Here is a 26,223-nt window from a genome sequence, read left to right on the forward strand (position 1 = left end):
CCAAACACAGGGCCTGTTGGCTTTTGTGTGCAGCCTCTGCACTGCGCATTCCGCAAATATTTATTGAGTTCTGGGTCCTGGGAGTCCAGTGAGCAAAGTGGAACCAGTCTCTGCTCTTGTGGACCTTCCTCTAGTGCGGGAGTTGGAGGTTAAGCAGTCCCAGTGAGTAGACCCTGAATTACTAATCGCTAAATGCAGTGAGGAAAAGCAGAAGGCCCAGGAGGGCTATTGCAGACTGAGCAGCAGCCTTCAGGGAGTCCTCTTTCAGGGAGTAACACTTCATTGAAACCTGGAAGAGAAGTAGGAGTGAGTCAGGTGAAAAACAGGATGAAGGACATTCCAGGCAGAGAGGGTAGTATGTGTAAAAGTCAGAAAGCAAGAGGGAGTCAGACGAGTTTCAAGGGTGAGAGAAAGCCAGGGTGGCTGAGCTCAGTGACCGCGGGGAGAGGCAGGCGGACGCCAGATCCCACAGGACAGAGAAGGCCGCAGTGAGGGCAGTGGCTGGGCTGGTGTGTCTAGTGGGGGACTTGTTGACATGTGATACACTGGGGGAACCAATCTGTATTTTAAGAAAGTGACTCTAACTGTGATGTAGAGGATGGTGAGTGGCGTTGTGAAAAGTGAGGCAGCGGAACAGAATTAAAGAGCTTGAGAGCTTGTCGGGATCAACTAGCACAAACCCCTCATTTAACCAAGCCCCAGAGAGGCTAAGAACCTCACAGTTATTAGTGTTACAGCTATTAGTGGTACGGCCTGATCTTGAACCCTATTCTCTGTCTCCTCGTTTGGTTCTTTCTCCTCATCTCTTCTGCCAAATATGTAGAAAATTATTGGTTTAGAATCCAGCAGAAATCCTGTCTGTGCTCAGTCCCTGCCCAGCTTTAGGATGGGGATATTGCAGCCAACAGAGAGCATGCTGAAGAGACCAGACATTTCGGCAAAGGTTTGCATCCATCGTCTCAAGCATTCAAAAAGCCTCATTGGGGGAGACACTGGGTGTGGTGGTGGGGGGTAGATAAGAAGTACACTCCCCATTACACAGGCTTTATTTTCCTGTGTCCAAAATGAGGCTTTCAAACCAGGAGGCCTTCCAGCTGTGACTTGCCTGGAATAGGGGGTGCCATGGCCCAACCACCGGGCAGATGTGACGCTGCGCCCTGAGGAGAAGGTCTGTCTGTGGAGGAACTGATTCTGGATTCGCTGTGACGGAAGAAGGCCTTTGCTGTCCCGAGACCCAGGCCGTGAGCCCGGCCCCCGCGGACAGTGGAAGTCCGTGGAGGGAAGCTCTGGGCGAGGAGTCTTCAGACCCCCCCTTACCCCCCAACACTAGGGAGACTCATAACAAAAGTTTTTTTTCTTCTACTTTTAGAATTTTAAGTAGCATTCAAAAAACCAAAGCATGAAGTATTGGATGTATCATAGGCAGTATAATCAGAGTATTTTTCCTTCTCTCTACCTTAAACCCTATTGTCAGATTCTTCTTTTTAAAATCCCCCTTTAGATAGAAATGCTTTTTAATCCTGTGACCCTGAACATAAGCCTCCAGCAGTTGCCCTTTATCTAGAAGAGAAAACCCAGGCTCTGCTGTGGGCCTGGCCTTTGAGATTTTTACAACCCAGCCTTAATTTACCTTCTTAGTTTCTTCGTTTATATCTACTTTGATGGGCTCCCAAGTATACACCCTCCCGTCTCTGAGCTTTAATTCCCACCCACTTCATCCGACTCCACAAAGCCCTTCTTTTCCCATCCGTCCCTCGCCGACCTCATCCCCATAGTGGACTCTTCCCACGAGGGCAGGTCCACAGCACTTCCTCTCTGCCCAGCTCACCCACCCCTCGTCGAGCCAAGGTGACTTGGAGGACAGGGTTCTCTCAGCCCTCCTTTTCCCATGCAGAGGGGGTGGCTGTACCAGAAGAGCCTGGATGATGTGTGACCTGGTGCGCAGTCCAGGGGCCTTTGCCCTTTGTGCAGTCCGGGAGGCCAGTGCCTTGGAGCAAGACAGGGTCTTTGAATTTTGGGCAATGCGGGAGATGCCTGAGGTCAGGGAGGCGCAGAGCCTAGAGGGAAGCATTTGCTCAGAAAAGATACACTGTTCAGTGGCCTTGGGGGTGGGTGGATGCTGGGTGCTATTAAGAGTTAAGAATGTGCTCTTTTAAGTAAGGCCTGGATGGAGAATCTTGGTTTCGCCACACTTATCAGCTACGTGATCTTAGATAGATTACCTCAGAAGCCTGGATTGCTTCATCTGTAAAATAAGGACGATTAGTGCCTGCCACATACAGGTTTTGTGAGGCTCAGATGGGATATGTATGTAAAAATGTTTAGCACAGTGCCATGAACATAGGAGATATTCAATAAAAGTTCATTATTATTGCCTATTACCAGGCAGGGCAAATTGAAAGAGGAACCGATGGGACCAGTTTGGTTCTCTGCTAGCTGTGTATCTTAGGTCATTCATTCCTTCAGTTCTCAGCCCCTTTTCACATTTCAGGTAAAGGTGTCAAACCAAAGCATCCTAAAGACCTATGAAAAGCATCTGCTCTCTGGCCCACTGTGAGTAACCAGAGGCCCCAGTGGCTGTTGGCTCTGGCCAGCTTGGCTGTGGCTACTGAATGAAAGCTGACCAGAACTGGTCCTCCAGCTCCTTCCCCAACAGACAGAGCCCAGGGACCATGTAATCTCCTGCCACACAAGTGTCCAGAGGGTCGTCTGCCCCTCAGCTGTTTGATTTCTGACTCACAAACAGCTCCCACCTGCCCTGCCGTGAGATGAGTGGCTCCGACCTACTACATAGTCATGGCAGAGCCTCTGAAAGGAGCTCCAGGCAGGCTCATTTTCCCAGGGATAGAAACCCCAACACCGTCAGCATCTGCACACTGTTGCTGGCCTCTAGCACTCTCAGTCTTTAAGCCAAGTTCCAACCTAAAGTCCCAAAGACATTGGAATCGCCCGTGGGTCCTCCATGCAGCGGGCTTGGGCTCTGCCATAGAATGTGGAACGAACTCAAGTGGCCCTTGTGAGAGTTCATTTTGTATCATCTGGTGCTCAAACGGTTGATCCAATAGCCTGGCCACTTGGGCCAGGGAGTGGCAAAGACAACTAGACACCCAGGCACCCTAGACACTGCCTGGCCTTGACTCATGTCTAACTGCTGTGAAAGCTGGAGAAGCAGGAGGCAGCTTCTGTGAAAGCTGCTCCTACTGACTAAGAGCACAAGTCTCGGATCAAACTCCTTGAGTTCATATCTCAGCTCTGTGTGACCTTGAGCAGTTGATTTGACCTCCCTGAGATTCAATTTCCTTGACTTTGAAATTTGGATAAATAATGCAATATAGGTAAAGTGCTTAGAGAAGGTCCTTCGTAAGTGTTAGTTAAGGTGATGAGGACCTTGACTGTAGCTGACAACCTCTGGTTACTTTAGAGCTGTGTTCCCAACCCTGAGTGGTTTTTCAAGACCACGAGGAGAATGCAGTGGGTATGGCTCCCGGAGAGTTCTAGATGTCTGTGATTTCCTATAGGTACCTCCCATTTTTAGCCAACGCATCCAACATGCCCCCCCCTTCTATTCCCCTGTATAGTTTAGGAGCTAGAATTCTACCACCTCTGACCTCTAGTGCCTGTGGCTCCTGTCTGTCAGCTCCCTGGGGAGGCCCCCAGGCTTCTTTCCCAGCAGGATTTAACACTGTGGCATCACACCAGAGTCACTTCCCGGGTAGCTGGTAGAGATCCCAAATCCACGCAGCTCTGGGCAGTTCTGTGGCTGGCAACAGCACCTGGGTACCTTGACTCATCCCGAATTCTTCCCTTCCCCATCCTTGTAACAGTTCTTTCACACCTTTCCACTTGTCCCCATTCTATACTCCCCTCTTAATTGATGTCACCACCTACTTGACTGAAAAAAAAAAAATAGCCACACTTTGACGCGTCTCTCATCTTCTCTTTTCATCACTACAAAATGAAACTATGCTCACAACCACTGTTTTTCAACCATCTTCTCTTCTCTTTCATGGGCCAAAGAGTCCCTTCTCTCGGCCAAGGCCATCCCACTGTCCTGTCCTCCTGACCCAGTCCTGTTCCACCTCCCCTGTTCCCCTGGTTTTTTCTTTCTTCAACTTCTCCTGACCCACCTGTCCCTTGCCTTTGGCAGAAAATGCTGCTTCTCAATTCTTAAGGAAAAACAAATCAAAACTATCTCTGACCCTTTGCATGCCTTTATGACTTACATTCCTTCTACTGCCAGGAGTCTTGAAAAGCAGGTTAAAAACTCACCATCCCCTGGTCATTCCCAAGCCCACAGCACACTGGCTTTGTCCCTAAAGACATCTTTCAGATACCTTCTGCAGTGTCGTTCTTACTACCTCTAGTTCCCAAGAAACCTTTCCCATCTATTTCCCCCTGAATTCATTTCCATTTGGGATTCTTGTAGAGTTAATGGCATTCTTGTGCCACCAGCTTCCCACTGTGGCCCTCACCTAATCCTATGTCCACCTGTGGATCTTTCCCTCAAGCCTATTTGATCATTGGCTCTTCTGATAGAAGGTCCAGGCAGTCCAAGAAGCACTGGGCAGTTTACTTCTAATGCCTCAGGTGAGCTAGAGCAGTCATAGCATGCCCTCCATCCCCAACCCCAGCACCCGATGCTGCCCCGCTGTCTCCAGACGTGTTAATAATGAGTCAGTGTGTCTACTGGATTTGGCAAGGTGAAGCAAGAGCATCACTCAAAGAGCCTCCATTATTGCTCTCTATCTGGCTTTAATACCCTCCCTTCACGAGGCACCAGCACACGTGCCAATACCACTTCTCCCACAGGGCATGGCCCCGTGCTGTGGGTGCCTCCTGCATTTAGCTACTTGATTAAGAAACTGCAGCAGGAGCTAAGCTTATCCAAGGCTGTGATCTTGGAAAAAAGATCTTGGTAAATCGAATGCATTTCTCGCTCCAGATTGGCCCAGGATGGTCAGTCAGGAGCCTTCATGTGCATCACAGCCACTGCTTGGTTGGAGAATTAGAGACAGACTGCCCTCAAGTTGTCCTTTGTTCTCTGTGAGTTCTGGAAACTGGAATGTCTGAAGGGTAGTGACTATTGTAGCTTCACGGAGAGCCTGTCTGTATTGGGAAGACTCCAAGATGCTCCTCTCCCATTCCCCTGGGAAAGTGACTCCTTAGCTTTTAGGAGTTAATCATTCAAGCGATGACTCCACTATAAAGCCTCTCCTGTCCTTTGAAGGTGTAATCGATTTACCCCTCCCTTACGCCTCTGCTGCTAGCTTATGTACAACTCTGTGGCAGTGCTTTTCACACCTCCTTGTAAGACTTTAAAGCTTTCTGATGGCAGGGGTGGAAGCATTTGTTCAGCACTGAGTGTGCCCCCTTGTAGGTGTTCAGGAATATTTGAGTCATTGAGTACATAAACGAATAAAACAGTTGTGCGAACATGGGTCAGCCAAGCTAATTTGATTTATGAACTTTGCTTTGCTGTTCCGTGAAGGTGGGCATTCAGGTCATTTGACACTGACAGTCCCACCAGCAACACTTTGTCTCCACTTACACATAACTGAAACCAAGAGACAGAGGGCGTAGAAGGTGAGGGGACATCTCTTGTTGGACTCCTGGTAGCTAAAGGTCTGATTGCACGTCACTCACACTACATTTGGAAGAAACTTTTTTAACTGTGTCAAAGATAGTAGTAGATTGGCTTGACTATTCCCTGCCTAGAAAAAGTGGAACTGGTCCTGGGAACTGTTGGTTTTCTAACAACTGCTAAGTAGCCCTTAAATCCTTAACCAGAGAGTCTAGGGGAGGTTTTCCTATTTACAAGCACCTGCCTACACTCACGCTGCTTGGTTCCCTTTGTGATGAGTAACCTGAGCCACGTAATGGGAACTGACTGTAGCTGCTGTGATCCACTTATTTTCAGTCTTTTATCTTTGTGGTCACCTTAGTTTCAAAGCATTACATTTTTCAAGTTTCCAAAAAAGCTTGGCATGGGAATGATGCTTCCGAACTTGATGTGTAACTGTACCCATCCTCTTGAAGGGAGAACCATCCAAGGCTTATCCAGGGCCAAGGCTCACCCAGTGTGCCGTGTTCAAATCTCAGTGTATTTTCAGGCAAGGAGCCATCATATAAAATGATCTGAGTGTCCGGGATCCTGACAGGACTGGAATCTGTATCTTATTAGAAGCACTGAAGGAAGTGACTCTTTACCTGATGGAGGCTGCAGGCTTTGAGACCAGAAAAAGGAGGCAGCTGTGTTTTTGAGGACCCCAAGGCAGGAGTGACGAGAAGCAGCCATGGCTCTGAATAAGGAAGATGCAGGATGGTTAGAGCTGTCGCACCAGGGGAGCTGGCGGCCTGAGGGTTTTCCCACACTCCATGCTTGCATACCAAAGGACACCCTCGTGTGACCCCTGGTCTGCCCCACTTGACTGTTCTTCAACCAGCTCTTTCCCCACATTCAGTGAAGTGCACTGCTGACAGCTGGCCTCCTGGAACGTGCCGGCCGGGAATGCTGCAGGATGCCCTCACCCTCAACCCCGGAGTGTACCCGAGCACGCGTGGAGGCCAAGCTCTCCAGCAGAGGCAGGTCGTGTGCCTGGGGATTCTGCGTGGCCCCTGGCCATGGCAGCAAACAACATGCCATCCAGAACTCTGCAGAGATCTAAGATGGCTCTCCCCTGGCCATGCTCCATGGAGGGGCCAGCCAGGAGTGAGCAAGCATCGTGGAATCTGACCAGCCACGAGAGGCAGAGGGGGATGGCTCTGAGGAGGCTGTGGGGGGTCACTTGGCTGGAAGGCTCATGTTTCACCTAAGTGTGACCCGACTTCTGGATTGTAACAAGTAATAATGCAAGTTTTATGATTGTTCGTTACTAGCTATTGATATCCTCAATGTGGCTCATTACAAACATGTGCAATATTTATAGTATGTAGTAAAATGCTTATAAAGGGGAAATTGTGGCCATGTAGATATGACTCAAAGCACAGGCATCTTTTCTGGGACAGTGGAGGAGTGAACACGTCCCCGGCCGTCCCCGGCCGTCTGCGCTGCAGGCGGTCTCAGCGTTCCTGGCCGACGGGGCCCAGTGTTGTCACTGAGGCTGAGTTTTGTTTTTTCCAGCCCGGAGCTACTTTGGTGGTTTCCTTTGGGTTGTTTGTGCAGATCTTTACAGTTACTTCTTAGGTGTCCAATCAGAAATGTAGCCTCTTTTTGCTCTCTCACTCAGAAAGAGTTAATTAAAACTGTCAGCACAAGGGATAAACTGCTTCTAATGCTACTTAGAAGCCATTTAAATGATTTTCGTATTTCCACTGTCACTCAGAAACTGTTTATATCACACAGGAAATATTAGAGTATCCTGCTACAGAGAGCATTCTGCACTGTTATCCCTACGTGTTTTGTGTGTAATGACCTAAGGGACCCTCTCTGTGGCTCTGTGAGGTAAAATTTTCTGTATTTAAAGGATAGGGCACCTGAGTCAGGGTGACCTACCTGAGATTACACATAGTTAGAGCCATTTCTTTCTGCTCTTGTTCTGCAGAGAAGACTTAACCCCCAACCCTCCCCCACAATTGACACCCATGGGCCTGTTGAATCTGGTGTCATTCCCTGTCTGACTTCGTCATTTCCCACAGGAAGTAAGAATGGAGGCCAACAGTTCCACACACGAAGTGGGTAGGAAGCCATCCGTTCCACACACGAAGGAGTCTGGGTGCCTGTTTTGTCCCGTACCCCACATGGACACACCCTGTGTCACAATGTAGGTCCCCATTAGCCCTTGATAGTTATCCTGGTTTTAATAATAGTTGGCTCAGAACTGGTGCCATCTTTAAAATTGCCAGTTCAAGCAAATCAAGCTACAGTAGGCAGAATTCCTTTGTCATTTGTTACTATATCCCAATAGTAGGAATTCTTTCTTGTAAGTCTGTTTCCAAAGGAGTAAATTTCAGTAAGTTGATTGATCAGTCACCCTTTGAGATAAATACATCGACCTGCACTTTTGGTTGCAAGTAATAGAAATTTAGTTTGAACCAGTACAGGGCAAGAAGGGACTCACAGGGAGGGCAGGGCCATCTCTGCCTTTAGACAGCACGAGCCAGGGGTGAGAACGCCGCCACCCTCTGTCTTACCTTGGCTTTCCTTCACTTCTGTGCATGTTGGCTTCATAGCAGACTGCTTCTGCGAACCTGCTTCCTCCACAGGGAAGGGGACGTGGCCACTGACAACCTCAGAGACTTCTAGCTCCACCACTGCCACTTTCTGATCCCAAGTATAAAAATTCAGAGGAAGGATTCCAACCTGTCAAGCTTGGAGCAGGTGATTGGGAGGTGAGGTTCATATCTGAAAAGACGACAGTCTTCACTTCCTCCATGTGGTCCTAGTTGAGGTGATGACCCCAGCCCATTCTGGACAGACGGACAATAGATTTCATTAAAGAAGGGCTTAGAGCATTCTGTCTGTATCGGTCTTCTCCATTCCCTTTCTTCAAAGGAAAAATGGACTTGTCTGAGCTTCTCTGCAACTAATGGTAAGGCTTCTTCTGGGGGCCTTAGGCATCCTCTGATAATCTAATTAAAATGCAGTGGTTCCCAAGATATGGAAACACACTGTATTTCTTGAGTCTGCTAGTACCCAGCCCTCAGTACATGAGGAACTCACTAAGAATAAACTTTTTATACTCCCCCGTGGGAAGGGTGGGGGCTGGACTCAGTTTTGATTAGGCTCATGTCCTTGTGTAGCCCAAACTGCCCTTTACGTAGAGGCTCTGCCCATGCTGGGATCGTGTTGGTCAGTCCTGTCCTTCCTGGGATGACACAGTCCACTCCTCATCCTCTCATTGCTCTCCTAACCACCAAGGCTGGTTCACTATCACAGTCAACTCCCTGACCCCCAACCAGAGAACATCCTGCAGCTGCTACAGCAACTTGAAGCCTCTCCTTTCCAGATGGCTTAGAAAATAGCCCCGCCTTACACTGTTGACTGCCTTGTCCTAGTGGTGGTAGCATTTTGAGTTTCTAGAAACAGACCCATAATATGTAAGTGTCAAGGCCCTGTGTTGTCTGTTCCTGAGGACTCAGCAACATCACTCTTAAGGCCTGGGGAAAACCTTGATCTGATAGTTCTGGGCTATGTTTTATGTTTGCCTTCAGCCGACCTGTGTGTTAGAGGCTGGATTCCTTGCATTCGAGATTTTACCCATCCTCTTGAGAGCAAAGTTTTGATAGAGGAAAGGGTGGTTTAGCTTCAGTAATGTTGACTGAAGTTTCCGAGTTATTGACAGTGTACATATGAGAAACTCCCCGCCCTGGGTCAGTGTTGTGATGTGAGAGAGGGAGTGTTTTCCACGGAGGCATTCATTCTTCAACCGAGATGCAAGAGGGCACGGAAACCTCAGTCTGTTTCCTCCACCCCTGAAAATCATTACTGTGTGAGTTCTTTGACAGAAGCATTTAACCTGCTGTTAAAAATTATTTTTCTCTCTTTTCTTGTAAGATTGTGAGAAAATGTAGCTTATAATTATATCCTTAAATACTAGTCAGGGAATTTGATCATGCAAGGACCGGAATATTAAGTAATGTAACAATAATAAACTGCTATCAACACAAAGAAGCCAGTTGTGATTGTTAAGGCCCTTTGTCTGTGGTGTGAAAGAGCTTCTATAACAATGAACCAGATGCAGACTGCAGAGAGGCTGGTGAAAGGCAGTGGTGCGGCAGTGGCCTTGGGTCCTGTCTAGCTTGTGCCTGGCACAGCCGCCCTAGGAAATGTCCCCTGGTCTTCCCCTCCCACTGTGTCTGCAACAACCAGCCAGGGCTTCCTCCCAAGCAAGACTTGTGACTTCAGTGCAGAATGTATGGTCCCTGTTTCTGTTTCAGGGCCAGGCCAGGCTCTGCCACTTGCCCTCACCTAGGCAGTGCTTTGGGGAAGGGGTGGGACGAGGGAAGCAAGGAGGTTCCCTTTCTTAATGGAGGGGGTCCGGAAAGCCCATTCTGAAGGTTGGAATGTGGGGAAATGGGCTTAGGAGAAGGGGAACAGCTTGGGTCCCCTGTGCCCAGGTTCTTCTCTGACCCCTTCTTTTGTAATCATGACTTTCCTTTGGGGTAGAGGATACCTTCCTCATGAACACTGGAGCATTGATTCCTCTGGAGTAGCCCAGAGTCTTGCGATGGTCACTTTCCCATTTAACAGTAAGGTCAGCTTTTTCAGACTGTCAAGCCCCTGGATGGCCTATGGTGGGCCTCTGGTTTTGGTCTTGTATTCAGCATAGAGGAAGGGAGTGTTTGGTGGCGTTGGGCCAACTCTCTTCCATTAGCAGCTATCTACCTTCCCCGCCTACAACCACGTCAGACACACCCGGAAATGACTGTAGCTCCTGCCTCTAGCTCAGGGCATTTTATTATAAGAGTCTGCCTCTCCGAGGCCATTTCAAATCTTCCCCCTTTCCTCTGTTTTCCATGGTTTCTGGCTACTTTTCATTTATTGTGTCTTCTCTCTGCTTAGCCCTGTGAGATCCCTCTGGGTTATTTGGGTTCTTCTCAAGATGTCTCGTCTTAGCTTGCTTCTCTCAGCTCTAGCTCTATAGAAATGCAGTGTGCCAGCCTGACTGCCAGAGACCTTATCAGGCCATGGGCTTGGCCACTTCTGGAAGGAACGCGTGAGTAGATGAAGGGGCTTGAAATTGGCATCCCCTATCCTCTGTGCTCACTGTGATGGTCAGGACGGACCTCCGTGCTGTGAGGTGTGCGTTGGCTCTGAAGAACCCTTGCGTGAGCGTTAAGGGATCCCCAGGTCTGGGCAGGAGTTGTCCCCACGTAGTTCCTTGGTGAGAGCTCTGGTCTCCTCAAAGAGTAGAACCGTATTGCTATTGGTGCCTCTGGCAGGCTGCGCCTCCAGCTAAACCAGACCCAACACATCCAGTCAAGTCAAGCACCACTGGGTCTGCAGCTCCGCTGAGGCCTTCCTGGCCAAGGGTGAGGTCATCTAGCGCGTGGTTTTGCCAACTCTCAAAGCACCACTTACCAACAGCATCTGGTCATGTTCTTCTTGTAGTAGTTTTAAAATCCTGTGGTTTCATGTTTAGGTGAGTGGTTTCGCACATATAATCAGTGAAACTGTCCTCACAAATTGTACACTGCACATGGAAGTTGGTAAGATGTTTTTCCCACATTTTAAATACATTCTTTTTTGTTTTCCTTCTCTTTAGTCCCAGGTAAATCACCACAGTGCTGCTAGTAATGAAACATACCAGGAACGCTTGGCACGTCTAGAAGGAGATAAGGAGTCCCTCATATTACAGGTGGGTCCTTTTTGGTGGGAATCAGCACATCTATTACTTCCAATGCCACAGCTGCCCTAAGTGGGAGAGACGTACAAGGATTTTCTCTGTTGGATTTATCTTGTTCTCAAAGTGTGTGTTTTTAGAAAGGCTTTTCCTAAAACAAAGCAGAAAGTAACTGAGGGCACAATTTAGCTCTGAGCTTGGCTTTGGGGACTTTGAGTGTATTCACTTATTTATCATGGACTACCAAGCACCCATCTCTACACACTGGAAGCTCCGTGGCCAGGCTGATTAATGGAGCCTTGTCTTCTAGAAGCCCAGGAGTCTTGTGAGGATAATAAGCTGTGTCCTCATGTCACTAATAAAACAGAGCCATGAGTGATATGGGCCTAAGGGTGCATGTTGATCAGCCCAGATAATCGGGAGGTGGATCTATACTTACACGTGGAGGCCTCGAGCTGGTAACGTGGGATAATACACCTTTGATGACTCTCTGGCTTCGAAGAGAGGAACTCTGCAACGTTTCATGGAGAAAGATAGTCAAAGGATTACTTTCCGTTCTGAAAACATGCTTTTCTTTGTAGGCCATAAAGTTGAGCAATCTTACAAGAGGCCTATTGCTGTGGCAAGGGCCCTTTGCTGTGTCAGCTCTCAACTGCATGAATTAAGCATCAAGGTCTGGTATGCATTGATGATTGGGAGAATAACAAGATTAATATCCCAACCTAGCTTTTTAAAAAGCTTGAAGAGTGGCGGGCAGGACTAGAAGTGAGTGGAAGACGGGGCGGGTGGGGCTCTGGGACCCCCTTCCCCAGACTGCGGGCTTTAGTCTAGAGCCCTGGAGCTCTGCTTAACAGTAGAGTTAAGAGGCAGAAGTATGTTTTTGGTTTTTTCTCTTATTTTACCTTATTTTTTTATTCAGTTTATTTCAATTTATGAATGCAAGAGTAATAAATAATTATTTTGGAAACTTTGGAAAATCAAAAAGAGTTTAACATTTTGGCCTTTTGGCCTTTTTTCCCCAGCCTTTTTTATCTTGTCCTACCCCTGCCTTTTCTTTTTTAAGATTAATCAGTTAATTAATTAATTAATTTATAGATAGGAAGAGAGGGAGAGAAACGTCAATGTGTGGTTGCCTCTTGTTCGCCCCCTACTGGAGACCTGGCCCACAACCGAGGCACATGCCTTTGCCTGGAGTCGAACCTATGACTCTTTGGTTCACAGTCCAGTGCTCAGTCCTCTGAGCCACACCAGCCAGAGTGTCCTACCCCTATCTTAAATAAGTAAGCTCAAACCAATTATACAGTTATACAGTTTTGCTTCCTAGTTTGTTTTTTTTCCTTCACATCATTGATTTTGTTCATTAAAAATATTTGAGTGCTGACAACTTGGCGGATACGTGTTTTAGGTTCTGGGGATACAGCAGTGAAGAAAACAGACTAAGTCAGTCCCTGTTCTCGAGCTTCCACTTGCGTATGTGCGTGTCTGTGTGTGTCGTTTACTCACACAGTAAACCAATACACAAAATGTGTCAGGCGGTGATAAATACTATGGAGACAAGGAGAACAGGGTGAGAATTGTTAGGGAAGACCTCCCCTGACAGGAGGACACCTGAAGGAAGTTAGGGAGGGAGCCACTCAGGTGCCTGGAAAAGCCAGGCCAACACAGTGGCGGGTCCAGCACACGCCCTGAGCAGTAGACAGGAAGGGGCCAGGTGGCTGGAGTGGGAGACCTGCAAGGAAGCCTGGTGGGGACTGCCATCGGAGAGGTGGCAGGGGCCGGGTTAGGTAGCACATTTGAGCACGGGAATGTGTCCTTTGAAACGCCATCCCAATGAGATGTTTAATGAAAGAGTGTCCAGATTACAGTTTTGCAACAAACACCATGAAATTGCAAATGTTTGAACCAGAAACCTTCAGAGCTGACATGACACATTCCTATGTAGGGGATTACATTTTAATAAAGAAGTCCTATTTGATAATCTCTTTGATGTTCATGGTTTTGTTTTTTAACTTCCAAATTATTGAATAATCCTTATTTAAATAATTCCAATGCAATTAGGAACCTGCTTATCAGAAAAGTCAGAAGTGGATCTTAGCGATTTCTATTCTGCCAGGAGCTTAGGGACAGACTTTCAGAGCTGCTGTTAGTGGTCACTCCTGTTTGCAGTGGCCCCGTGGAGTCAGTGAGGCAAACCCTCTGCATAGTGAGGCCTCTTGCTTAAGTCACGTGGCGGCTCAGCCTGACTGAATTAATTGAAGCCGTTGGCCCAGAATGTTTTCCTGGGTTTACCTGTAGAAGAACAAGGGAAATCACACAGAACAAAATACTTTGTTTCCAGGATTAGCTAAAAACAAATAAAACCAAAATCATTTCTATTTTCATTAGAATATAAGTTCTAAGGCAAGGCTTTACTTTTTTCTTTTTTTTTTTTTTCACTTCTGTATCTCCCCCAGTGTCTAAAATTATGCCTAGCCTGTAGTAAGGGCTCAAAAAAATTGTTTTTATTACATAAAGGTCACATTCTACAATCTTTCTATTTCTTGTTCAAATTTTCTACATCTCTTCATTCATTATGCTTAGAGTGAATATTCAGGTTCCTAAGGACCCTGCAACCCAGTGTATCTCGAGTCTTACCTGCAGCTGAGCTATAAGCTATAGGATGCTACAGACCACCTATTATGCCTTGGGGTACCACCAGTACATGCCCCTGAAGGCCCAAGGCAAGCTGGCAGACCATAGGTGTTAATCCTCATAATAAGATTAACCAGAACATATCCTTCCCAAACTAAAGCTGTGGAACCCAGGGATCAGAGGCCGCCTCCTGGAATCCTACCCTTTTGGAAGCAGCATTAGTGGTTGAAGAGGCCAGACTGCTGATGGTGCTGGGCAATAAAAATTAAAAAGCGAACAAAGGTTTGTGTTTAACGTTGGCCCAATTGACAGAAGGTGCCCGTTTTGGGATTATAATTGAAATGTTAGCACACCATGCCCCAACTCGAGGAATATGTTTCAATAATTCATTCATCACTTGGGAACATACAAATGGAAAGCTTAATGTAGCCATATTAATTTAGAGTAGTTCTTCTGTAAGGGGAGCTTTATAATTCATAAAGTTTATTTAAATACTCATAAGTGAATTCATATTAACTCATTCATGCTCCAGCTCTTATTCCTTTATAGACCTAAGAAATCATTCAGGATACCCTAGCTGGTGCAGCTCAGTGGATTGAGAGCCAGCCTGCAAACCAAAGGGTCACTGGTTCAATTCCCAGGTGGGGCACATACCTGAGTTGTGGGCCAGGTCCCCAGTAGGGGGCATGTGAGGGGCAACCACACATAGATTTCTCTCCCTCTCTTTCTCCCTCCCTTCCCTTCTCTCTAAAAGTAAATAAATAAAATCTTCAAAAACACATACATGATAATCTATTGTATATGTAAATGGCAATGACTGAGCCATTGGTGAAAAACCAATAGTCTAAAGGATCCCAGTTTATCAGGGACTGACTTCTTTATTTTGGGGAGGTCACCTATTCAATTTCTTTACCTTCCCGCTCTGAGGTAACTTTTAATTCAGAAAAAGAAAAGGGAAGAGGATCCCAAGGCAGTTTGCTAATAGAGTGGGCTATGAGAATTTTCTCAGTGCATATTTCAGGTATAATTTAAATAATTTATTAAAAATGTATTTTTCTAAATTAATTCCAATAAATATTCTCAATGTGTTTTTCCCCCACCACTGTGTGTGCAATGTGGCTTGTGTATGTTTATGACTTAGAGTCGCATTTTGGCCTGTGAAGCACAAAAACCTTTCTGGAGCCAAGTTTTGTCAGTGCTAATACATGCCCTTTCCGTCCCACATTCCTTAATTGCTTCAGAACACTCACCTGATAGGTGAGCAGCCTCACACCCTTATGAGAGAGGTGAGGTCATTGGCTAGTCTCCGCACAGCTTGGCTTGCTCCTCCACGTGGGGCAGCGGAAGCCCTGGCAAACCAGCCCAGATATGCCTTGAGGTTGGGGCTGCCCGAGCGAGCTCTAGAAGAGGAGTAAGAGCAAGAGTTCAGCCCAGAGGCAGCTCTCGTGGCTGCTGGGTGTTTTCTCTTGCATGTGTCAAGAGCAGGAAATGTGACCAACGTTATTTGAGGCAGTGGCTGAGACTCCCTGGCAAGGTAAGAAAATGACTGGCATTTCCTTCATCCGGGACACTCCCCCGCCTGCCACCCTTCAGCGGTGTGTGGCTTCCCGGATCTGCCCCGTGGGGAGCCAGGCCTGCGACTTCACCATTGCTTTATTTCCCCTGTCAGGTGAGTGTCCTCACAGACCAAGTGGAAGCCCAAGGAGAGAAGATTCGGGACCTGGAAGTGTGTCTCGAAGGACACCAGGTGAAACTCAATGCTGCTGAAGAGATGCTTCAACAGGTAAGGGCGGCTGGGGCTGAAGGCCCTTGGGTTCTATGGGAGCTTATGTGTTAAAGCCCCATTCTGTGTCAGGGTCACAGCTCTTCCTTTCCCATCCTCCCTGGAGCTGGGATTGGCTGCTCAGTGCAGTGTGTTGATTTAGCAGGTGAAACCGGCCTGAACATTGAAAGCTGAAGGGTGGGGTGGGGGGTGGGGAAGGGGCCTGGCCTGCATGAATAACCTGTTGGGCTGGTTAAACAGATCCCCAAGCAGTCCTTCCTCCAGGCCTGGCTCAGCGGAGGAGCTCTCTGCTGGCAGTGTCATGGGCACAGCGTCACGTGAACTGCAGCTTGACTGCAGGCGGCATTTGGGGCTTTAGAGAGTCACCGGTGAGCTTATTTTGTGCCCCCTTTCCACTCATTCTCCCCCCTCTTGTTCTGTGTAGTCTTCTTTCCTGAAATGTATTACAGAAGTAATATTTTAATGTAATTTCATACATGCTAAAGTGAAAAACAATGGACTGTTCTCCTGCTAGTCAAATAAATAAATCTCTTAAATAACTTCTCATTTTCTTTTGATCCTTGTTATATATACACATAATTTGCAGAGCTCTATTCATACCAGATGTGCAGTTATTCCTCAGATTTTTGTATGCTTCACATCATAGTGCTTTGCCCACTTTAAATTTTGCTGTATAGTTGTCTTTACTATCACTTACAAATATTTTTTTGAACTAAAGTATAACTGATTGATTCTTCTACTCTTGAACAGTTTTAACCTGTTATAAGTGAAGAGCTACCATTTTTAGGAAGGATACTAAATTTTTATCAAAAGTCTTTTCAGGCCCTGGTCAGTGTGCCTCAGTGGATTGAGTGCCAGCCTGCGAACTGAAATGTCACTGGTTCGATTCCCAGGCAGGGTACACGCCCGGGTTGAAGGCAGGGTCCCCAATTGGGGGGGGGGTTTGAGAGGCAGCTGATCCATCAGTGTATCTCTTGCACATCGATGTTTCTGTTCTTCTCTTTCCCCCTCCATTTCCTTCCCTCTGAGAATAAATAAATAAAAATTTTAAAAAGTCTTTTCAGAATCTCTTGGGAAGGTAATTAGAAATTTTATTCTATGAAATTTATTAATATATTTAGTGGTTTTTTAATGTGCATCCTTCTGGCATTTTCAGTTATTTTGAAAAATAAACCACGACTGAAGCTGTGTGTGTGTGCGTTGTCGCTCCTGCTATGGCAGAGGCAGGTGGAAGGGGCTCACTAACTACGTAAAGAGCAGAAGTCCATCCCTTCAAACGAGGGGCTTTGATCGGATGGCCACTTGTCCTCTTTCCCCCAGGGCTCCGACGGTTTTTTATTGCTGTAGTCAACATAAAAGTAAAATTGTTTTGTAATGAACCCGGGCTTTGAATCTGACCTTTGGTTTTAAGATAAATCTTCTAGTTCCTAGATGTCTGTTAGCTTCGTTTGTGTTTGAAAACATTTTTTTAAGTTAGTGTTTGTATGCAGATGACTTTATAAAAACTAGCTCCAAAAGCTGGGGGCTGTTACTGGTTTTTTATTTTTTCATTGCTGATGAGTAAGTTAACACATTCCTGAATCCATTTGATTTTCTGTTTAAATTGCACAGCATTTCTCTTGCTACTCCCTGAAAATCTGAGTAGCGAGAGGAGTTGTCTTTCTCTGTTTTTGTATTTATTTTTAAGAGTTTTGAATCTTTCTTTTAAAAACCCAGGAGAGAAAATCGGCTGATCGAAAAATATCAAAGAGCAGAAAAGCTTTTTCACAAAGAGTGATGGGAGTGTAGGAACACCCACTGGACTGTGTTTTTAAGGCTGTGCAGGGTGTGGTTTTGGGGTGGGGATGAGAGAGGAAGATGATGGGGTGTTGTAAAAAAGAAAAGACAGAAAAGGAACATTTGGATGTGGAAGGGAACATGTCATGACGTTGTCAGAAGGTGTATGCGTCAGGAAGGCAGTGCCTGGCAAGTAGCCGCGTGACTGGCGGTCAGAGAATGGCTGCACTGCGGCCCCGACTGGTCTGAGCGCCCTTCCCGCTGCTCTTCTGGGACTGTCCCACTCCCTCTCTGTGGCGCTGCTTCTGAGCCTGGTCAGAGTCTCTGTGCCCAGCAGTCACGCTGGTTCCCAGCATCACCCGGGGCAGTCCGTCTTGTCCTTCCATGGACTGGATTTTAGACTTTTGAAACAGAAGACAAGCTTAGTTACCCTTCATGTGTTGTATATCCTAAGCCTTCTTTCCTTTGTGCTGTGTGTTTGGTAACAGGGATGTGGTTTGCCTGTACCATAAAAGTAGAGGTCTTGGCTTGGTATCTTTTGGTGTGTGATAACTCTTATTAGCCACCTCTAGGATTTAAAAATCTTCCTGAACTTAGCCATAACTTTATACTGGTAACTTTCATGGCATTCTTTCAGTCTTTCAAGGGTAAAATGAAAGGAGTATAGAATACTCCCTTCGTGGAAAATTCTGAGCTCATGTCATAAGACACACAGGAGCCTCAGCTCCCACTGGTGTGTCTTCTGGACATGGTGGTGCCTGAGCTTGAGATCTTCGAGGTCCCAGCTCCAAATCCCAGACTGAATATGCTGTTGCAGTTAATGCTTTCCTCAAGTCTGCTTGATGTTGTTTGAAAAGACACTTAATTCTTGCACCTCAGCACTGATGTGATGCCGTCTGTAGCTTGGAGTATGTGCCTGTGTCTTCTGAAAGGGGGACAGGCAGAGACTTGCCTCCTTTGACTGTGTTATCCTGGACTGCAGGGCTCTCGGTTTCTGGTGATGGGAGCAAGAATGACTCATGGCCTTGAGGCAGAGAATGGAGGCAAACAATTGCCTCTTTCTGCCAGCCCTCAGAAACCGTTCCTGCTCTGAGCCAAGCCTGGCCTCCTGCTCAAAGGCCTGAGGAGCTCTGAACAGTCTCTTTGACTATCACAGTGTGGGGCCTTCTGGCTGGCTGTTGGCACTGCTTGGGTGTGCTGCTTCGCACACTGAATGTGTCTTGTCCAAAGGAGGCAGCAGCCCCTCAACTCCAGCTGACTGCGCCTGTAGGCCGGTGTTGCCAGATAGTCCCATTTTTCACAAGAAGCTGGAAATCCAGATTTAAAGACAAGTTTCTGTTTTAAAAACATTGGTGACTAATTAAAATGAAATAAAAATACTGTTTGAACCACATGATAGGTACCAAGAGCCTGAGCCTGGCTGATAGACCTCTAACCTACAACCTCTGCTATAGGCTTTGCCCCTCCATTGGCTGGAATAGCACTTGGGGCGACCGAAGGAAACCCAGCCCAACCAGCAGAGCCCAAACCCTGTGCTTACATGGGCTCCAAAACCCCACCGAGCCCTTCCCACATCTGTTCTCCTGACCAAAGTCAGCCTCCCGCCAGGAGCCCAAGAGGAAAGAAGGGAGTTCCCCATCCAACCCGTGAGCCAAGTACCCCTCAGCCCGGCCTGGCCCCTGCTAAGTACTAATCTCTCAGTTCCCATCTGTTTTCTTTTAAGCATTAACCCATCCAGCCTCCAGAAATCAGAAAGAGAGAACACGAAGACCTTGTGCTTAGATGGGCCAACCAGGACCAAAGAGAATGAGCACAGGGGCCAGTCCACATGGGCAAACACATGGACACAATTTAGAGCAAACTGTTACTTGTCTGCAGCCCAAGGCAGTTTGGGAAGGGGGCAGCCACAGCGTCTGGGACTGCCTGGGAAGCACCTACTCAGATACTGTCTCAGACTCACAGAGCGCATCTGGATTTCTCAGGGAGCCTTCCCCATTAGGAAAAGACATTTTCCAAAATTGTACAATTGGGTCTTCCTAAAATCGTACAACTGTACGATCAAGGGCCCACAGCCTGGATCACTTTTCCCAGGTCTGGGGTGGTCTGGGCACAGAGCTCACAGGGCTGAGCCTTGCTCCCTGTTCCTTAAGCAGGTCAAGGCCTTGTCCAGCTTCATCTCCGAGTGCTGCACACTGGGCTGCGTGAGCCCAGGGCTCAAAATAGCACCCTGGAAACACAAGCATACGCCAGTGCCCTCCTCCTCGTGACTGGCTCAGCTGGCAACAAAACCTCTGTGTCACAGGGAGCGTCCCCCACGGCCTGTTGATGTATTTGAGGTCCCTGGTGGCTTTTTCTGAAGTGGCCTTATGGGTTGTCTGGGGCGGGGTCCAGAAGGTTCTTGCACAGCAGGCTCCTCCACCTCCCATCATGGACCCTTCTTCAGAGGAAGGAAGGTGGTGCTAGTCACTGGGTAAGAGAGTTTATACAAAGCGGGCAGCACTTTCCAGAGACTGGCCATTTACGATGGAATCAATGTCAAGAGCATAAATGATGTTCACTGCCAAAAAGGAGACAGGGAAGTCAAGTGGAGAAGAAGAAAGGGAGCAGACCTCCTTGTGAGGACACGGCCCAGCCTTTGGGAAACCTGAGGCCCCCAGACTCCATTTCAGCCCTCCTGCCTGACCCAGAGCTCCAGACATCCGGCAGCCTCATTGTTTAGCTGCCTTTTTTGGTGAGATGTGGAGAGTGACACATTTAGTGGACTTGGAGACAGTGGACACGACTTCCTATAGAGTCACCACTTGCTATTAACCTGGGAAAGTCGAGGCACCCGTGTTCTCCTTTACAGAGACTGGGGAAGACAGCGTGGCCTTGACATTGCCTGCCTCTCTACGCCGTAGCACAGGTGTCCCAGTTTTGTTAGAGCTGCACACTGGTGGTCAGTGTGAGTCATGACACTGAGCAGGAGATTCGCGGCCTAAGACACAGGCCCGGTCCCTGCCCTTGAGGGGACTGAGGGAGGGAACATGTGCCCAGACCTGTGAACTCACCAAAGCCTCAGCAGCCCCTGGCGGACAAATTTCCCAAAAGCACCTGGAAGGGGGTATTTCCATCTCAAAAAGAATATTGGACAGAGCTGTGGACATGGTCCTGTGGGGGCACGAATCTGTCTGAGGCAGCGAGACACTTGAGTCAGGAGTGAAGAAAGCAGGGTTTGCCAGTTAGTCCCCAACCCCCCTGGGAGATTTACGAGGCAGAAATAACCACTTTCCTCAAATGTCTCACGTGGCGTTTGATCTCCCGGCCACAGGGTGAAGTAGGCACATTGCCCCTTCTTACAGATAAGGGAACCGAGGTTCAGAGAGACGGTTTCAGGAGTGGGGACTGTCTGCACTCAAACTCAGGTCAGCCGCAGAGCGCCTCTCTGCCCAGCGTTGGTCATGAAAGAGGCTTCAGGGGAAGGTGCTTCCTGCTTCAAAGGGCAAAGGACGCATTTCCCCTCTCATGTCTTTTCCTGGCCTGGTCCCTCACTCTGGTTTCGGGTTGCCAGTCTGGCTCCAGTCCTCCGTCATTGGTCAGTGCCTCCCTGGCTCAGGTTCCACACTTAGAGATGGAGGTAATTGCTTCAAGATGTAGCCCTTTAAGGAGAGAATAAGTTGAAAGGCAAATTCTTTTTATCAGCTATAGTCTGCAACTGAGCTCTGGAAACAGGAAATGACGATTTGCTCTGAGATGTAAACTTTTATTTTCATCTCCAAGAAAGGAGATAGATTTCTCCTTCTGGAAGGAATTACTGGTAGTGGTGAAGTGAGAGGGGTGAGTAATAATTTTGTTCACTGGTTTTTCCTAAAGTTTCATTACCCATGTTCATGGCCCTTCATAGTAAGAAAAACAAAACAGCCGCCTCCCATACCACCCCCTCCTCATCCCTTGCCTCTGATCATTTACACAGGTTGCAACAATTGAAAGAATTGGGAGAGCAGAAGCCAGGGCTGCATACAAAACCTGTGCCCCTCATCTCCAGCCCCCTGCCTCCCCTCCTCTCGCCTCCGCATGCATTATGGTGGCTGCTTGATTCCAAGAGAGTCCCAAGCAGGACCTAACCCTGCAGGTCTGAGCAGGGGCCAAGCCTTACCTTGGTTCTCCAGACAATCAGGCTGAGTCCAGAGATAGATCATTCCAGTCTTGGGGTTTGAGAGCTAAGGGCTCAAGACTATTTTTCTTAAGGGGTAAAAGAAGCCGGCAAAGGAGACAGAAAAAAAAAAACAAAGGTCAGAAAAAACAAAAGGAAGGAAGGACGGACGGAGTGGTAGGGAGTAGCTTACACTGGTGAATGGATGGGGGCAAGTCAGTTGGGGACCGAGAAGTGTAAGTTACATCTGAGAGTTTGGACTGTTTCTGTGCCCTGCCTGGCGAGGGCAGAAGCCAGCTTATACGCATGCAGGGATCTTACTGAGAAGTGACAGGAAGATGAGGAAGAAGAGGCAGCCGGAGCGGATTATTCTTTCTAGAGCTTGGGGAGAGGAAGAGATGGGGAGAGACTGCATTCATACACACCACACACACAGCGCATGCGCTTGCCTAGTGCGAGCTCACAGGAGTTGGTGGTGGGTGCTGGAGGGGAAGGCCAGGTCGAGAGGGGAGGTTCTTTCCAATGTCAGAAATTTGATCATGTTTCTAGCCTGAGGGATATTAGCTGATGGGGAGGGAGAGATTAAATGCCTGTCAGAGTGGGTGATTAATGGTCCTACCCTAGAGTAGCACAGACTTTCTGGGAACTCCCTTACAGGCAGCACAGCGGGGAAGGGAGAGCCTAGGACCGTGTGGGGGGCATCCTTCTGCGCTGCCCTCTAGGAGAAGCAGGACCAGAACTCAGAGAACAAAGCCAAATGCCACTGGTTAACCGGGGAAGTAGCCTGGCGTCTCATCAAGCTGTTTGAGGATGGCGTGAGGAGTCTAGAGACCAAGAAGTGGTCAGCAGCAGGCAGGTGGGTCAGATGGGGTCATTCAGAAGCGAACTCTGCAGTCACTGTGTTTCGTAACATGTGCCTTTTATCTGCAACCTGGAAGCTTCCTGGGCTAGAGAACAGTTCTTAGGTGAAAGGGCCTGACTTAGAAGTTGCTTACGTGCAGTTCTTTCAGACTAACCTTGGAAAGAAGGTGTGGGCTGGCCTTCTCTAAGACATGGATTTAACATATATGAATTAAGCCAGGCGGTAAAAGACAAATACTATGTGATCTCAACTTTAACAGGAACCTAAACAATAAAACAAACAAGCGAGTAAAATATAACCAAAGACACTGAAATAGAGAACAGGCTGACAGGAACCAGAGGGGAGAGGGGAGAGAATTTCAGGGGAAGAGGGGAAGGGTTTACAGAAACAAGTATAAAGGACGCGTGGACAAAAACTAAGGGGGGTGGAAATGGGAGGGAGGTGGGGAGGGCTGGGGGGGTGGGCTGGGATGGGAATAAAAGAAAACTACTTGAACAACAATTAAAATAAATAAAACAAATTTAAAAAAGATATATGAATGAAAGACAGTTTGGGGAAACTTTAAAGTAGAAAGGATATCAGTTCAATGAATGATCAGATGATTTAAAAAATCTTTTTAGTAACTCTGGGAGGTTATTTGAGGAGAAGAGGGGGATAGGTAGGGTGGGGTTCAGAGGAGAACGGGGAAGATTTGGAATATCTCTGAGAGGAACCAGCCAGAGATAAATACAGATTTTGCCAGGCAGTGTTGGAAGATCAGCTGTAATTAGAATAAAATTTGTATGAAACCAGTTGGCATCATTAAGTGACTTTTTACCAGCAGTTCTCAGGCAAACATAGATCAAAGGCTTTGAGGTTTGGCATGGCCCGGGCTCTGGTAAACCAAACGCATTTCAGGTCTAGGGGCCTCAAGGATGAGCTGGATGAAGACTTTTCTGCTGCCGAGAGGATACAATTGAAATGACTAACCTCGAAGGTATAGAGAGGATAAGGAGGCAAATATTGCTTAAAGGAAGTTGATACTCTAGGAAAATAGAGAGTTATTAAGTAACTAGCAGCCACCAAGGAAGAAATGAAAGATTATCCAAGTGAGTAAATGGGGCAGTTGAAAGGTCAGAGGATTGTGGCCAGAGCAGAGAATTTCTGAGTTGAAGGTTATAGAAGCGGGGCAGACACATTCTGGACAGAGACGAGGGCCGCGTTGTTGCATCCTGCTGAGGGGCTGAAACAGTGTACGCAAAGCCCGTTGGTGCCGAAGTCAGGAAATGTGAGGCCAGAGGGGATGTTAAAGGGAGGCAGACAAGGATGCTGAAGCTGCTGAAGGGAGGGGATGTGCCCAAAGCAGGCAAACTATTGGTCAAAAGACAAAAGCTTCAATGAAAATGGGCCGCCACGTTAGGTTCTAGGTATTTGGGGAGAACGTGATATTATCGAGTGCACTGCCTTGGGCGGGGCAGGGGTAGACCATCACTAGGGACAAATAGTGGTCTGGAAGTCGTCTTAAAACTGGGAGACAGGTGTTCTGGAAGCTGGGCTGTCAGAGCAGAGGGGTCTTCTCTTGAGACGACTAGGGAGGTGTGTCGTATTGTGCAGATGTCAGGACTTCAGCTTACGAAGGAGCAGCTGAGAGTGTGGGTAGGACAGTCAAATGCTGCGAAGACACATGTGACAGAAGGGGCAGTGCCGCGCCGAGCCTGGAGGTGGGGAGTGGAGCTGGACGGGGGAAAGCCGGCAGAAGGCTGGTGTTGAGTTCAGGGCCTGGCACAGTGTTTATTAGTGATGAAGAAAATGGATGGTGATAATGAAAGGTCGGGTCATGGTAACAGATGTAAGCCGGGAGAGAGTGAATGCTACTTTTGTTGTCAGTGGAGTACATGAAATTAAGTGGCCCCAGGTTTCTAATGAAAATTTTGGTGTGTCCAACTGGAATGTCTGCTTGGAATGTTAGCGTGACCCGTTGGAGCACTGGCATGACCAATCGGAATGGCTATTGGAACTTCGGTGCAACCAATTAAAGTACCATCCCCATCAGCTGGAACATTGGTGTGACCAATGACAGCCTGGCAGTTAAAGCAGCCAGTGGGATTTGGGCAATGATGGGGGCAGATTAGAATCTTAGCTTTCAGGAGAGAGACATTCTTCAGCCTTTTTGAATCCCACCAAGCCAGTGGCTTGCATGCTGGTTAGTAGACAAAGTGCATGAATGTCCTTAAGACAGTCAAGCACTCAACAAGGGTTGTGTTTCTAACTGTCATACCCCTGGGCCTTGGCATCTGGTAGATATTTAAAAACCTATTTGTTGAAGAAATGATTGAAGTCTCGTGGAAGAGTATTTTCTGTTCTCAGCACTCCAAAGCAATGTTATCATCTCATGGATCTTGATTTGTAAAGTTGCTCCTTTTCACCTTTGCATCGGTGGCTGGGAAGCTCACAGGCACTTGATAGTCTGTCTCCAGGTGTGTGTCCAACTTTCGTGTATGACATCAATACAAACTGCAACTCTGGCTTCAACGTCTTTTCCTATCTGCTTTAGTTTTTATTTCAGTGATGTATTTTCTAACTTGAATTATCTATTGTGCAAACTGCCTCAAATAAATTCTGAAATAAGCAGGTTGATGAACGGCCAGAGAGATAAACAGAGGGTTATGAGGCGGTGGAGGCCGACAGGGAGGTGGGGAAGAGGGAGCAGGGGTGGGAGCGAGTGAGGAGGCGGTGGGGGGAGGGTGGCGTCTGAAGGTACTTGACCCTGAGAGGCCATCATCTTCACCCAGAGAAGGCCTCTTCAGGGACCGTGTGTTCTGCACGGCCTGAACACCAGGCGCTACCCGGTAAAGGGTATGTACGTAACAAAATCTTGTCGGTTTGAGGGGGCATTTCTTGGGTTCAGTGAATATTTGTTGATCGCCTGTTTTTCAGCATGTATTTATTTCCCTTAAAATTCTTGGACTCCTTCTCCTGTTTATTAGGAAACAATGATACATTAGGCATAAAAAAAATTTTGGAGTCAACAGACCTTGTACTGAAAACAAACTTGGCTGTTGATTGGTGTGTGTCCTTGGCCAAGATAGGGCAGTCTCTAGTCTTGTTTCCTCATCTGTAAGGTTGGGAAAATAATGTTTACGGCTGAGTCCCTGGGAGGGTTTATGGAGAAGATGTGTGTAGAGCACCCAACAGTGTCGGCACAGAGGAGACACTCAGTGAGTTCAAGCCCCACCCCCAGTTACATGGGATGTGCTCTTCTGGCTGCCTCCTCATGACCGAGTCTCCCCCAGTTCTATCGTGGCTGTGCTGCTGTCTGCCCTGTGGGCCCACTTTAGGCCCGGCTGGCCCGGGAAGAGCCAGCCTTCTTAGCCCAGGGCCCAGTGAGCTTATTTTGCTGATTTGACTTCTAAACACTCATCCCCCCATATTAGCAGATGGACCATTTGTAGCCTGGCTTCCTGAGGTCCTGAGGGCCTTCTCGCCAGGGGATTATGTATTCCAAGTTCAAATCCGTCCTGTGTGGTTTGGTTTGTGATCTGAGGACAGTTCAGAATACATAAAATCATAGCTGCTGGGTCAGAACGGTGTTGGGACCACCATTCTCGTCCCAGGGTTGGGCTGCGTGTGTGTGGGTTGCTGCAGGGTCCTCAGACCCCGGCAGGGGAGCGTGTCTTCACCGTGGGCCCACTTAGCCTGCTGCCATCCCAGTTGCCGTGTTATGTTTTCCTTGCTCGGGCCTGTTGTAATCAGCGTCTCCTGTGTGCTGGGGTTTGGG

General features: G+C 47.7%; 1 protein-coding gene across 9 annotated transcripts in view; it reads left to right on the forward strand.

Annotated features, from left to right (window-relative positions):
* Positions 1-26,223, forward strand: part of PPFIBP2 (PPFIA binding protein 2) — a 134,007-nt gene that overhangs the window by 60,400 nt on the left and 47,384 nt on the right. For all 9 annotated transcript variants that reach the window (XM_053672241.1, XM_053672240.1, XM_053672246.1 and 6 more), the window contains 2 exons: positions 11,205-11,297; positions 15,583-15,696. In XM_053672241.1, the coding sequence (XP_053528216.1) occupies positions 11,205-11,297; positions 15,583-15,696 (207 nt within the window). The remainder of the gene's footprint in view (positions 1-11,204; positions 11,298-15,582; positions 15,697-26,223) is intronic.

Source organism: Artibeus jamaicensis, unplaced genomic scaffold (assembly GCF_021234435.1).
Source record: "Artibeus jamaicensis isolate MK-2021 breed Jamaican fruit bat unplaced genomic scaffold, CSHL_Jam_final contig_759, whole genome shotgun sequence".
Classification (NCBI taxonomy): Eukaryota; Metazoa; Chordata; class Mammalia; order Chiroptera; family Phyllostomidae; genus Artibeus; species Artibeus jamaicensis.